Source organism: Streptopelia decaocto (genome assembly GCF_964273445.1).
Source record: "Streptopelia decaocto genome assembly, chromosome: 5".
Classification (NCBI taxonomy): Eukaryota; Metazoa; Chordata; class Aves; order Columbiformes; family Columbidae; genus Streptopelia; species Streptopelia decaocto.
Window position 1 is genome coordinate 24,449,048 of NC_138659.1, and position 13,715 is coordinate 24,462,762.

The following is a 13,715-nucleotide window of genomic DNA, read 5'->3' on the forward strand; positions in this document are numbered from 1 at the left end:
CTGGCATACAAAAATGGATAATGTGTGAACTGCAGAATGGAAAGCTATGTGTGAATGGAAAAGCTGTACTCTAAATAACACATCAGTATGATTTATGTTCTACCTCTGCTGCTTTTCTGCATCTGCCCCCTGGTCTTTAGAATATTCTTTTGGTTCTGCACACCCACTGAATGCCAAGTCAGTGCATGCTACACCTTTTCTGTTACTATTCTGGTTTATGTGGCCTAGGTTTTCATGGGAGTTGCCTCTTCTGAGGGTTACCTGCGAATTCTGTGTTTAACAGGTATCTGTAAAAGGCTGAAGTGACCTTCCATTTTAGCATTTAGCAAAACCTGGGCAGAAAGAGTACTTCAAAATAACTAAATAGTTTGGTGCTGGAATAAAGCACCTGCTCTCACAGATCACAAAGATCTCATGTACTAAGTGAAAAATATATTCCCTAATGAACATATGCTAGGAACTCTTTGGATCCAGACATAACAGGAACGAAACATTTAGATCCCTGCCTGCCATATGGGAAACCCACATTTCACGATTACTCCCAGCCTGTCATTCCAAGGGTTGGCATAGAGCACTGGATGAAGTAATGACTTGAAATTATTCAGCAAAATGTTTAAATGTTTGTTCTGTAGTCCCCTCTCATGTTGCCTTTCCGTTGCGTGCCCGTAATCTAGCTGAACTTGTGCAAACCACTGAACTGAAGAGGGAGGTGATGCAGAAAGCGTGGCCATCTGGGCCTGCCTGAATAGGAAGAGAAGAAAACAGCCTCACTATGAGAGCCGCTGGCTGTATTACAGCCAGAATTGCTTTTACAGGAGTGCCAAATCTTACTAATTTATTTTCAGATTCATCCTTCAGAGTGACTCTGGCAGTGATATTATTCAAAAAGCAGTTGCAGACTGTTCTTGAATCTTAAAGCACAAGCCTCTCTACATTCTGCAGAGTTTTAATACCTTGTGAGCACCTAACATTTGGTTTCCAGATACAGAACTTTCCTTAAGAGTAAGCCCTGCCAAAAGAACTTCTCTCAGTAGTATTTTTGTGACCAGTCTGTTCATCAAAGCAGCCTTCTTTGGTAAGTATACTGAATGCCAAAAGCCATAAAATGTTATGTTCATCTCCTCACTACCTTTATCTCTACACCATGGCATAATCTCTTTGGCCAAAGTCTCACCACCAAAAAGCATCCTTACAGGAGACCTGGCTTTTGACTCTGACTCTGCTAAACACACTGCATTAAAGGAGGTCATGACCACATCATAAACACATGAAGACAGAGCAAAAAATCAAACTTGACATAAGAAAGGACAATTTTATTTGAAATTAAAAGTTTTCCCACTAATTTCAACTGGACTGGGACTTCTGGCAGTATGTGAAGCATTGAGAGATCCTGTGATGAAGGAAAAATTTTTTTTTCCCTGCTTTGTGAGACTGATGTTCCTAATCTATGTTAATGAGGGCCCAGGCAAACGCTCCCTCTTTATTTTGGAGGAAATACTCTTTTTTTAGACTGTAACAGGCCTTCAGCTGTTTTTAATACCCTGTCCAATAAATGGCGGGAGCCTGTTTGCAATCAATGAGACACGTTATTTATTAACTGACCTCTTCATAATTGTCCCCAGACAGGTTCGCAGAAGTTTCTGGCAGACATGAGCGCCGAGGTGAATTCGGAGGTGGCTCCGGACTGCACCAGCCCCGCTCCCGTCCCTCACGGGCAGAGGGCGGGAAAAACGACCGAGACAACCCCGACGGTTCGACGCTGCTGAGGGGAGGGGGCGGAGCCAGGAGAGGCCCCGCCCCGTCGGGTTTGGCGGGGCGGGACCTCTCCTGGCTCCGCCCCCTCCACCCTCAGCCCCGCCTCGCTCCCTCAGAGCCGCTGCGACCCACCCCTTCAAGCAGCGGGTGGCGGAGCGGGCGGGTTTCTGCGTCCGCGGGGGCGGCAGCTGCCCGCGCGTTTTGCCCGCTGACAGCTGTTGTCGCCCGGTGCCCGCCCTCCCTCAGGCACCGGCGGCCGCCGCCGCGCTCGCTCTCTTTTCCCTCCCTGCCGCCGCCCGTGTGCCGTGCCAAGCCGGCGGCACGGCTGCAGCGGCAGGCGGGGAAGCGATCCTTCCCCGCTCCGCCTCCCGTCGCCCCCGCTGTGGGGATGTGTGATTGCCATGGCGAGGCGGCTCTTCCCGGGGGCCTGGCTCAGGAAACCCCACTACGCGCAGGTAGGCCGGCAGCGGGCCGTCCCCGCGGCGGGCGAGCTAGGCAGGCCGGTGCCAGCACCCTTCCCTCCCCGCTCTCCCCCTCCGCAAAGTTACCTCAGGAGCGGGCGCCCCCCGCAGGGCTTGCCGCTTTTCCCGGCCGGCGCGGGCGCCGTTCCCTCCCGCTGGCGCCTGGCGGCGGACGGGGCTCGGCTGCGCTGCTGCTCGGCGGCTTGGCGGGTCGCGGCAGCGGGGCTGGGGCACTTGCCGCGGCCGCCGAGCTCCTTGGCAGCGGGTCTTGGGGCACAGGAGCAGGTGTCGGGCAGCCCCGGGGACGCGGTGCTTGTTGCTGCCCACGCCGCCGGTCGGATCGGGCCTCTCTTGCCGCCCCTGGGGCGCAGCGGGCTCGGCGGAGCGGCCGGCAGGACCTGTTACGCGGCGCCCGCCCGCTGCCTCGGCCCGCGCGGGCTCGCAAGACTCAGTTGAGCGGCTGCACCCGGGTGCTGCCGGCCCGGAGGAGCCCTCATGCTTTTCTCCACGTGTCCCTCCCTTACACCCATCGCCAGTGCTGTGGGCATCCCTCCAGTCAGAGGGTGGACCAGAGCTGGCAGGAGCAGACTCGCTTTTTCACGTATCCTAAAAGAATTAACGTCGGGCGCTTTTCGTTTGCCGTCCAGTAGTTAGTTGCTCCATGCGTTTGTTTATGCGTTGGTAGGGACACTTCTGTATTTACACGTAGAGGTACATGTTTGTATTACTTAAGCTGTGTGCGTGAGGATGTTTTGGTTGAAAGTACTGTGGCTGTCATGTAGCAGGAAGTTCCTCTGTGAAATGCTAGTACATAATAACCTTATGGTACATGGAGGGTTATTCTCTAGGGTTCCTTTTTATCTGTTACGTTATGTTTTAATTAAATTGTAACTAAAAATGAGTATTTGTTGAGTTGGAAGAGATAAATATTTCATTTTATTATATATGCTATTTATATGTTCATCATCTGTTGATATCTTATTAAATGCTTTGAGATTTTTGGATTAAAACATGTGAACTTAATCCTGGTGCATTTTAAGGTCTCAAATGTTTTGATTCATCCTTGTCTGGAACTTTTCCAATCTTACTGCCTTTTTGGAAGTACCTGAAATGGGATGTGCACTTCTTAAGTGTATAATCTTACCCTCTTAAGTATTTATTTTCTGGTATGTATCTGCAAACCTAGGTCAGTATCACTCGATTTTTAGACCAGAAAAGATTGCTCTTAAGCTATTCACTGAAGTAGACACCTGTACAGCATTGGGATTCCCATAGGAGAAAACCTTTGATACAACTTAAAGTGAATTCATGATCTATATGCTACCTTCCAAATTAGGATTCTCAAACTTGTCTGCATCCTTTGCATTGGTAAGTCTCTTACTGATCACTATATGGTGATGTTTGATAGCATTTTTTTCTGTTCTTCTTCTCAACTTTTACTTGAAGGCCTTTAAAGCAAAACATGTTATTTTAAAATCTGCTGAGAAACAGGTAGACAGCAAGATCATTTATTAGAAAAGCCAAAGAAGTTAAATATTAGTTCCTATAGCAGATTAAAAACTATTTCTAACTATGCTTTCTTGTACTGGAAACTGCATTTAAGTATCCTATCAGATTTGGTGTAGGAGGTCCAATAGTGCCTTTGTGAACACTAACATATTTTTGTATGTTAGGCAGTGAATCTATGTTGATATTTGATGTATCTATAGAATGGTAGCAAGCTATCAATATATTGGCTTGTCACTGCATGTTGCTGTTGGTACATGACAAATGTAGCTGTGGTTTAACTACAGGGTGTTTCAAATAAATTGACCCAGTTTGAAATCACTGTAGCTTTGAAATTGAGTCCATATTTTTGTAACACCCCATATATGAATTGCTGAGTGCTTTATTGAGATTTGTCTCCAAATAAGCCAGTGCTCTCTAAGTGCTAGACTTTAACTCACTGAAATGTAGCTACGAGCAGGATGGAAAGATTTGTGTCATATTGCTGTCCAATATTTCAAGTAGCACAACAAGGGAAGACAGTTGTGCAGTGGAATGTATGCTGAGTGACTGTGTTCCAGACTTTCTGGAAACTTTGTTGTGAAGTGAGTTGATAGAACATCAGGTTCTGCAAGACAGAACTTAATACCTGCTCTAGCTTTCCTGCTGTAGGAGGAGCAGGATGCTCTGCATTTGTTTGCAACTGATACTCTATGGCAAATGTTCTATTATTTTACATGTTCTTTATGCAGAATGATAGATCCATAGGTAATCAGTTGATCTTTCTTGCCAAGAAGGATGTGCTGTCAAGTGTCAGCTCATGTAGAAGGAGCAGGGCGAACTCTTAGATATCTTACCTTAGCTAAAAACTTAGTGGTGAGGGACCCACAGAGACAATGTTGAAGTTTTTCCGCAAAACAGTAACTCTGAAATACAGTTTTTTCCTATTGCGTAGACTGCAAATCATATAACAATAGTAAACCAAATAAAATAACAAAACCCCCTCAAGCCTGACAAACTTTTGAACACTACTAAATACCACAAAAAACCTCTAGTTGTTTTTATAAGAATTTACAGTTGGGTGAATAACACTGTCGGGATTTGATTTGTGTTTTACAAGGGGGGCTGTTGTTAGCAATTGCATTGTGAGGCTGAGGGCCAGCCAACAGTGACAATATGTGACATATGTGACAATAATCATGTAAAGAACACCTGCATGCTTGCAAGCTTTGTGGCCTCTAGAGATTCTGGATCAAGTTTGCAGACCCTTTAGAGATGTCCCATTGACTTCAGTAATGTACAAGAGACTGTCTTTGAAAGGCAAAAGAATAAACAAATTTTAAAGCCCTACATAACAGAAACTTCCCATATCACGTCTTTCCTCTAAGATTTTAATATTTTTTTTTCCCCTTAATCTTTTAAGGGGAAACATCCTCTTTTCAATTTTAGTCATTATCTTATTTCAAACTGCATCTGCAACTCTGTTTACTCAGCTTGATTACTCAGGATACAAATAATTCAAGATACTAGCATAATCCTAAGCATGTGCTCTCTGCTCTTAAAAATGTCAATGTGTCCAGTACCTGGCATCCAAGAGAATGTGGGATAATATTCTTGAACATCATGTCAGCATACCTGAAATACATCCTATGAATCATAAACCAACCTGAATAAAGAACAAAACAGGGTCACTAACATGATCAGCCAACAATGTTTTTATCTGAGCAACTCTGATTTGGAGATTAGTGTGCTGTGGTTATGTGGAATACTTTGCAGAATTAAGCTCTCTGTACTATTAAACAAAGAAACACTTTCATACTCTTTAACCATAAAAATGTTTTAAATAATAAGTACGCTTACCAAAAACTGGCAAGTAATGTTGCATTTTGATCCACTGCTCTCCATATGCTTTGGAGTGCGTCCAGGCTTGAGTTTTGCCAGAAGTGGCTTTCCAATACTGTTCCAGGGGATGAATGTCTAATTATTATTCAATGCACGTGACTTAGTAGAATATACAAGTGATGGAAGAAGTCGACTCTGTAATATGCTTTTAAGCATTACGAGCACTTTCCTTCATTCTTGCATTCCCTGGCTCATATTTAAAAGTATCAATGGAAGAGTGGAGCAGAGAAGAGAAATTGTGTTTCCTGGTTTTGGACACTTTCTTCCTTCTGCGATAATTTTCTAACCCTCAGTCCTTCTGTTGCCCTGAATGTGCTGTTACTAAGAATGTTTCCCAGCAGTTTGTCACGATTCCAAATGAAGTCTGTCTATATGTATTGTTCCCTAAAGTCTGTCTGGGACTTCCTGCTCAGAAATGCATTAACGTGATCTGCGCAGCATCTGTGCGGTAAGGCTGCTGGATGTGGAGTGCGTTAGTGCACATGGGACCGAACCAGGCTCGGTAAATCCATGTCCCTGCTGCATTAGTGCAGGGCGTGTACATCAGTTCTGACACTTCCAAGATGAAGTGGACTAAGAGTGTCTACACTAACAGACCAGTTCTGGGGAGGAAATGGAAATTTGATAGGGGGAATGTAGGGGAAGAAACCAAATTATGATTGACCTTTTGCTGAGTGTGATAAGGAAGTCCGTATTAGAAAAGTAATTCCTTTTGAATCAAAGAGAGTGGCACTTTGTGATCCTCTGTAAGCAGATGTGTGCTCTTGTCCATGCTCTGAACTGGCAGGACCTAAGTTTCTTGCAAGTCAAAAACTACGCGACTACATTGGCACAGTGCTGAGCCCAAAATAAATCCAGCCTCTCTGGAGCGTTCTGCCAAGTTTATGATGTAGTCAGATGGCATTTGGGGAGGACTTTCTGTCCCAAACACGTTCTCTTTTTGCCTGAGAAGGAGGACAAATTTGGATAAACCCGTATATAAAGTATTCTTTCCCGTACTATGAATATGGTCTATACTCTGCAGTGATCCTGAGGCTTGCAGACAACTGCTGGTCTCTGAGATTGTACTAAATAGTATGCATTTAACACAAAATTGCATTTAATAGCACTTTGGTTTAAAGTTTAGTATTATAAAGGTTCATGGAAGGAGTCGGCAAGAAACTCTGAGGAATGAAGAGAGTTTGTTGTCCCAGAAGTTTTGCTTCCCAAGCAGTTTTTACACATGAAAGAGCTTTGCCTAAAATTGACAGATTCATTTCTATTGATCTTTCTCAGATTTTACCAGTAGCTATATATGCCAGTGCTATAGTATATATGTTCTACAATATTAGAGTTATTAGAAATAGTTTAAAAAAAACCCCAACCAAACAAAAACAAAAAAAGACCACCTGTCTCTAAATCTCTAAAGGAAATAACTCTATCTATCTTTCAAATAGATGAAAGATTATACTGAAGAAAGTTAATTTATTAGAATTTTCAGTAATCTTATTAATAGAAGACATTTTGTAGAGAAGAGTTTTGTGACAGGCTTTAGGAAGACTATTGTCATAATAGTCTGTAGAAATGAGAATGCGATAAAACAATATTTTGTTCTCCCTGTAGGTGTTCTGCAATATTTTCTTAAGGACTGGCTAATTAAATAGTTATGAAACGCTCACTTCTAAGACCAAAAGTCAATTTGAGAAAAAGCAAATACTTTTTTTTAATCTTACCTATTCAAACTCTGCCCCAAGCATCGTGTTCTCTGTAGTCTTATTTTCCAGACTGACTGCAGCTGTGGAATAATAATCCTTCATGTATTTTCGTTTAGTATCTGTAAATGACAGTTGTGGTTGCTTTTTCATAATAATCTGCAGACCCCCCCCCCTTTTTTTTTTTAAGTTTTATGAGCGTCTGTCTCACACAGGTGTTGCTTGCATCACCAAAAACTGCCTGCCATGATGTTGGTGGGTAGAATTTCATATCATAAAAGAAGTTCTCATGTTACTTGAATCTCTGAAAGAGTGTGTGATGGAGTTAGAGATCCAGATTGGCTTCTGTGAACTAGAAAGCCCTGGAAGACGAGCTGATATGTTGGAATAAACATACCCAGGAATTTTCTAACTCTCAGTCCTTCTGTTGCCCTGAATGTGCAGTTTTTGTCAGGGGTTGTTTTCATGTTTGATGTTGGATATCAAAGTGTGAAATGTATTGCGATAGTTTCTGGAAAATCGTACTTCTCTCTGGAGAAATACAACTAAAAATTACATTTAAGAGGAAGAGCTTAAAGTTGCGAGAAGCCTTGGTTCGTATCAAAAGAAAGGAGCTATCTTGGTATACCTTCTGCCTTGTTTTGGTTATGTTTGGTTTGGGGCAATATCCATTTTATAGCCAAAAAATAGTATTTCCCCTTATGTTCCTTGTCTCCCAACTTGGATAATAGAACTTAAAGGAAATACTTGGAAGGCTTTGTAGAATGCAGTATGGGACAAACTGGGACTTGACCTGTGTGAATAAATCCCCTGTACCCTGGCCCAAATAAGGTGAGTAACCCTAACATTGAACCTCTGTCAGCGTGGTTCTGAGAGGTGATGTTTATGCATGCATCTATTTGGCACAGAATTTAAGCATTGTTGAAATGTAGGTTAGGTTATTTTATGTTGCAAGAACAGACATTCTGGATGCACTTTGGTTACGGATAGCAGTCTTGAAGAGGAAAAAAGTAGGAAATGCTATAATCTGAATACACTTTGTGCTAACTTGATTCCCGTCTGCTGCCCCCCCCCCCCCCCAAGATTTGCATAGTTGGTCCTGCTCTTGTGTTGCAGCCTGCCCATCTGTGGCTAAAAGGAGAAAGCCATGAGTGTTTTAAATGGATTAAATTATGCTGCTTCGATTGGAACATTTTTTTTTTTTTAGCTTATTTGTAACTGGTGGTTTTATTTACTTCCTGAAAGAAATAGTACCTAGACTTATCTGAAGAATGGGACTTACAGGGAAAGTGTTTCCTTCAAGAATGTGCAGAGGGTATATCAAGGTATAAGATGACTTCTGGTAGGATTCATAAAAGTTAATTAACCTTAATAAATGAAAGACACTTGAAAAGAGATGATAGAGAAAGCACCCACCTTCACTGCTGAATTCTTAAATTATGGTGACTGTACTATAGTGCTGACTTAAAACCAACCAACCAACCTAAATACCCCCATTTCTGGAGGAAGCTTTTATGTGTAGGAGTGTAATCTCTCAGCTTTTCCAGCTGCTGTAGGCCAAGTGCTGGATGGAGAACAGGAGAGTACTGTTCTTTCTTGCTCTACGTAGTGTTATCTCAGCAGCTCTGGGGTAAGTAAAGAGCATGGGAGGTTGGGTAGGAAGCACAAGGACTTACCTGAAATGCCAAACAAGAATTTTTTTTTTTTTTTTTTGGCAGGAGATTTAGGTAGAGTATCATAAGCTGTTTAAAAACAACCTTTTTAGGTTGGATGCTCAAGAGTTTTCTTGGTGGGGTTCTCTCTATGTGTGATGGTTGCGTTTGGGTTTTATTTATTGAAATGCATGATGAAACTTTGTCTGAGATTAGGTTGTCAACCCTACACTGGTGTTGTATATATTTAGATGGAAAATGAAATTTCTCAAGTTAGCTGTGTGATAGTGTGCGTACAAGAAGTTAAGGGTGGTTTGAATCAGCCTTTGCCAATGCAGGCATCCTCGTTTCAGCCTGGCACATCTTAATTGTTTTCAGTAACAGGGCTAAGATTGGAGCTTTGTGGAGTGTTGCCGGGGTAGCCCAGGACACTCCTCTGGCCCCATGCTGTCAGTTTACTGTACGTACAGCTGAAGTGGCAGAGCGAGCAGGCACACGCACCTTTGCTACTCCAGCTCCTTATTTATTTGACTACAAGAAACTTCCGGTGAAGATGGTTTTTCATGAAGAGGATGATTCTCAGACTATGAAACCAAAGTGCGTTCACTTCTGTGCCATGTGGTGGTAATCTTTGACAGAGGGTTTGGGCAAGGGAGTGGAAGTGGGAATAATGGACAGCTGTTTGCTCGGTTGACTAGAAGTCAATCCCAACAAAAAGATTAGTACAAAAACCTAATGAACAAGCCTCCGTTGCATAGTTAGCAATAATTAAATATTATCTGATTTTATCAAAATACCAAGTGTTAATTACAAATAGCTTTTGTACTTCTCTTTAGGTGCTGCTGTGTCTCATTGTGCTTGTGAAGGCAAAAAAGGTCATTCTTTCTGTTTGATGCTGTATCTAGTTACAGAAACATTATGTCAAAGTAAAAATAGATTAATGACTCACCTAGTTAGTTTCAGGAACTGTACTACAGAGCACTCATTGGTATTAGTACTATGTTGAAACCAGCAAAAAACCCCACCTCTGAGTTGTGAAACTGTGAGTTTTTAGGCGGTATAAGAACAAATAAAAATAAGTGAATTATTACAGAATATATTGAACCTGTGTGAATATACTATAGTAGTTCTTATTTGTAAGTGCTAATACTATTAGATATCTGTCCTTCAACCAGCAGAGAGTATGAAAGTAGCAAGGAAAAAGCACATTGTGTTCTATGGAGGGGCTGAGAAAAATCTGTCTGTGCACTCAGAATTGATCGGGATCAGGCGATCCCTCAATCCCGTACCTTAAACGTTTTTGATCTACTGGTTTGGTTCCCCTCTCTGTTCAAAACTGTGTTTCACGAGCCCTCTGCTGGAGGGCTGCCTCAGGGCTGGCAGCCTGGGCTTGTTGGGAAAGAAAAGATCTCTTTGGTTTTGTTTTGGTTGATTTTGTGTAGTGTGGGTGTAAGAATTAAACTATGCAAAGAACCCATCTGCTCTGCTTGCAGCTTTCTGTTGGTTCTGGAAGTGGGAACAGGGAGAGAGACGCTCTCCTACTGCTTTACTGTATCACCTCTGCTGGCTTCCCAGAGCTGGGAAAGAAAGGTGCCTGTGGGTGATAAGCACATTTTGTGCATGGGCAGTAGTTCAGGACAAGGATTCTGAAGTAGGAAAGTTGTGCTGGAGGAACTGAAGCAGTGAATGACACACTGAGCAGTGCTGGAAACTTACCTGAGAATGGAAGACAGATGGTGGAGCAAGACTGGAACTGAGGCCAGTGTTGCAGAATCAGATGGAAATAGATTGGAAAAAAATGGAAGAAAAAGAACAGCAGACAACATGTGGTTCAAGAGGGGGACACTGAGACTGGCTAAGCAAACAGCCTGAGATGGGTGTTGGAAAGAAAAAAAATAGTAAGTGAAAATTATAGATGACTAAATACAGAAAATGGTCTGGAAGAAAGAATAGATGAGGCTGAGTCCCCCTGAGCTTGAACTAAGATTACAGTTCTCTTCTGTACAGGACTGTGGTGGGGGAAGTATTTCTGAACCCATTGGTAAAGTATCAATTCTTACTTACTGCTGGTTCACGTGTAGGATTACTTCTACTGCTTTTTGTTAGTCTATTCAAATAGTGTTCTTTGCAAGAAAGTTTGTGCTTCTTCAAGTTGTAAGCATATAGATGTTTTTGTTTGGTTGGTTTTGTTTCATTTTCTGTTTTGTGTTCTGTTTAGTTTTTAGGAAATTGCACTAAAAGTCTTGCAATTCTGTCATTTTAGTAGTCCTCTTTCAATGGGAAAGAGTTATGTGTGGTACTTACTTTCTTATGCTCCCCAGCCCCTTGCTGTCAGTTTTGTTTTCTTGGCCATTCTGTCCTCAGCTTCCTCATACATTTCCCAAGCTGTTTCTAAATGTGCTGTAAACCACAAAACATTATGGTTGGTCTACTTTTGTACTCCATCCAGTTTGTATCCATATTGTGGACACCACGCTTTAGAGGAAATTACATGTTACTGCAAGACCTTTGTGGCTCTGAGGAAAATAGCAGAAATTATTCCTGTCTTAAAACACTCGCAATAAAATACAACAGAAGAAGAACTGGTTGAAGAAACTATCCGGTCAAGATCTATCACCAGCATAAAAGCAGTTAGTTGTATCTATCTCTTCTTTGAACTAGGTAGTTTTCAGATCAAGGGGGGGGGTGTGAAGGAATGAAGTAACAGGGATGCACAGCTGAGGCCTGTGGCAGGACCGCAGCTGCATGGGTTGGAATGACCTTTGGGTGGTTTGGAACTGACACTTCTTGGATTATTTATTCCAGAGGAAAGGGTGTAATGCACCCTGATTGTTTGCACTGATTGTTTATTGTATTTTTATAAGTACTCATGAATTATTGTAGTCTTTCTAGTTAAAAAACAAGCAAACAAACATATGATTTATTTTATCTGCTCCAGTTCTGTGTTTTTCCTCCATTGGAAAGCTTGGTAATGTTCATCCTGTTGGCATCTTCTGGAACGCCCGTCTTCCTGCCCCCCTGGTTTCCCTCCGTAACCTTGCAAGCGTTCAGCGCAGGGCTGACAGTTCACTCTGAAGCAGTATCAGGTTTTTCATTTTGTTTTTCCTCAGCTTAACTCTTGATTTTTCACAATAAAGCATTTGCTTAGTTTTGTAAAAGTTGAAAAGCAATTTAAGATTTTTAATCAGTTGAGGAGCTAGCTGTCATGGAAACACAAATCCCCTGCTTAAACATAAATCAGGGACAAATGTATTTGTGTCTAATGCTGGTCCCTTGCTAACATCAGCCCTGACTTGAAGGGACTAAGAGTATGAGGCCCCTGGTTACAGAACATTCACTTCTCCTACGTGTGTCTGTCAGAGACTTCTAGCAGCAAAACAGTGATGCATATGATGAGCTTTCGGTCACCAGCAGTTAAGAAAGTTGTTGACTTTGAAGAAAACATGATCTGAATCAACAACTTATTATAAAATATTTGATGATTTGGTTTCTAAATTTGCATTGATAATGCCTTAATAGATTTTTTTAAAATTTTCTTCAAAGCATCTTTATTGGTGGACCATTGATCCGGTGTAGCAGGACAATCCTATGTTCCTGTACAGCACTCTCCTCCTACCTTTCCTCCTCTAGTTACATGTAAATAAGAGGGCACTCAAGCGCTTCATTTATTGAAGTGGCCCAAATCTTTGAAAGTTGGTTTTGGGTTTTGTTTTTGGGTTTTTTCAGTAAGTGTGGATTTTGGTATTTGTATTCCATGTTCTTCTTAACTTATATTAAAGGTGTGTAGTTTTCAGGCATCTACACTGCCACAATCAACTTTTCAAAATTCTGATAGTACTTCTTAGAGCGCCTTTATATTATTTAATGACAAAACCTTAATATTTAGTCTTATTAATGGATGTTTAGAGAAGACGAAGGATTCTATAAACATGGTTTATTGTGGGTGACTACAATTATTTGGTTTTTAAGTGACTTTCTGGTACATGAATATGCTATTTGGATTACAGAAAGGATTCATTCTGCTGTTTTTAAACAATCTGAATCATGAAAGGTTAAAAAAAAAGATTCCTTGCGGTACATGGTCTTCTTTAAACTGACTTCACTTGCAGCACTGGCAGTGGAGAAAGCAAACTTAAGGCAAAATAGGTCTAAAATGTTAGTAAAATTACTTCAGAGTGTTTCTAGTGGTTTTGCCAAGGTGTGCTGTCCTTCAGTTGTGCTGACACAACTATTTGCAGGCTTGTTCTGTCAGTCAGGTCAACTCCTTCATTTCTTCTCTGTGATACAGACTCACAAGCAGTTCCTGGGGTGTAATTACAAACAAAAAAATGGGCTTTCAATATAGAGATGCAAAGAAGCAGGGACAAAGCGGTTTGTACCGTACTGCACAATTTTGATCAAATTGATTATTGCAGCCTGGCTTTGCCCTGTGAGGGGGCTGTCATCATCTTTTATTTTATTTATTTATATCTTCATTTTTCCCTTCCATCTCCTCCCCCTGTCGGTTTGGCTTATGGAAGGAAGCAAGTGTTCTGTGTAATGCAGTGTGCTTATTTTATCACTATGGAAGTCACATCCTTAAAGGTGACATAGTAAAATCACGTTTGTTTCCTATCATTCCTGACTAGTGCTGGATGAATTTACAGAGAGTATTTTCTCTTTGTATCCTCTAGGTACGTTTGTCATATATGCGAATGAAGTATCTCTTCATCTCCTGGTTAGTAGTATTTATTGGCAGCTGGATTATGTATGTTTCAGTTACTCCCACC

The 13,715-nt window shown here is 41.8% G+C and overlaps 1 protein-coding gene across 1 annotated transcript in view; it reads left to right on the top strand.

The window, feature by feature from the left end:
• The first annotated feature begins 1,900 nt into the window (after positions 1–1,900).
• Positions 1,901–13,715, top strand: part of DIPK1A (divergent protein kinase domain 1A) — a 15,301-nt gene continuing 3,486 nt past the window's right edge. The window contains exons 1-2 of the mRNA XM_082053154.1: positions 1,901–2,210; positions 13,620–13,703. Of these exons, the coding sequence (XP_081909280.1) occupies positions 2,157–2,210; positions 13,620–13,703 (138 nt within the window). The 5' untranslated portion in view covers positions 1,901–2,156. The remainder of the gene's footprint in view (positions 2,211–13,619; positions 13,704–13,715) is intronic.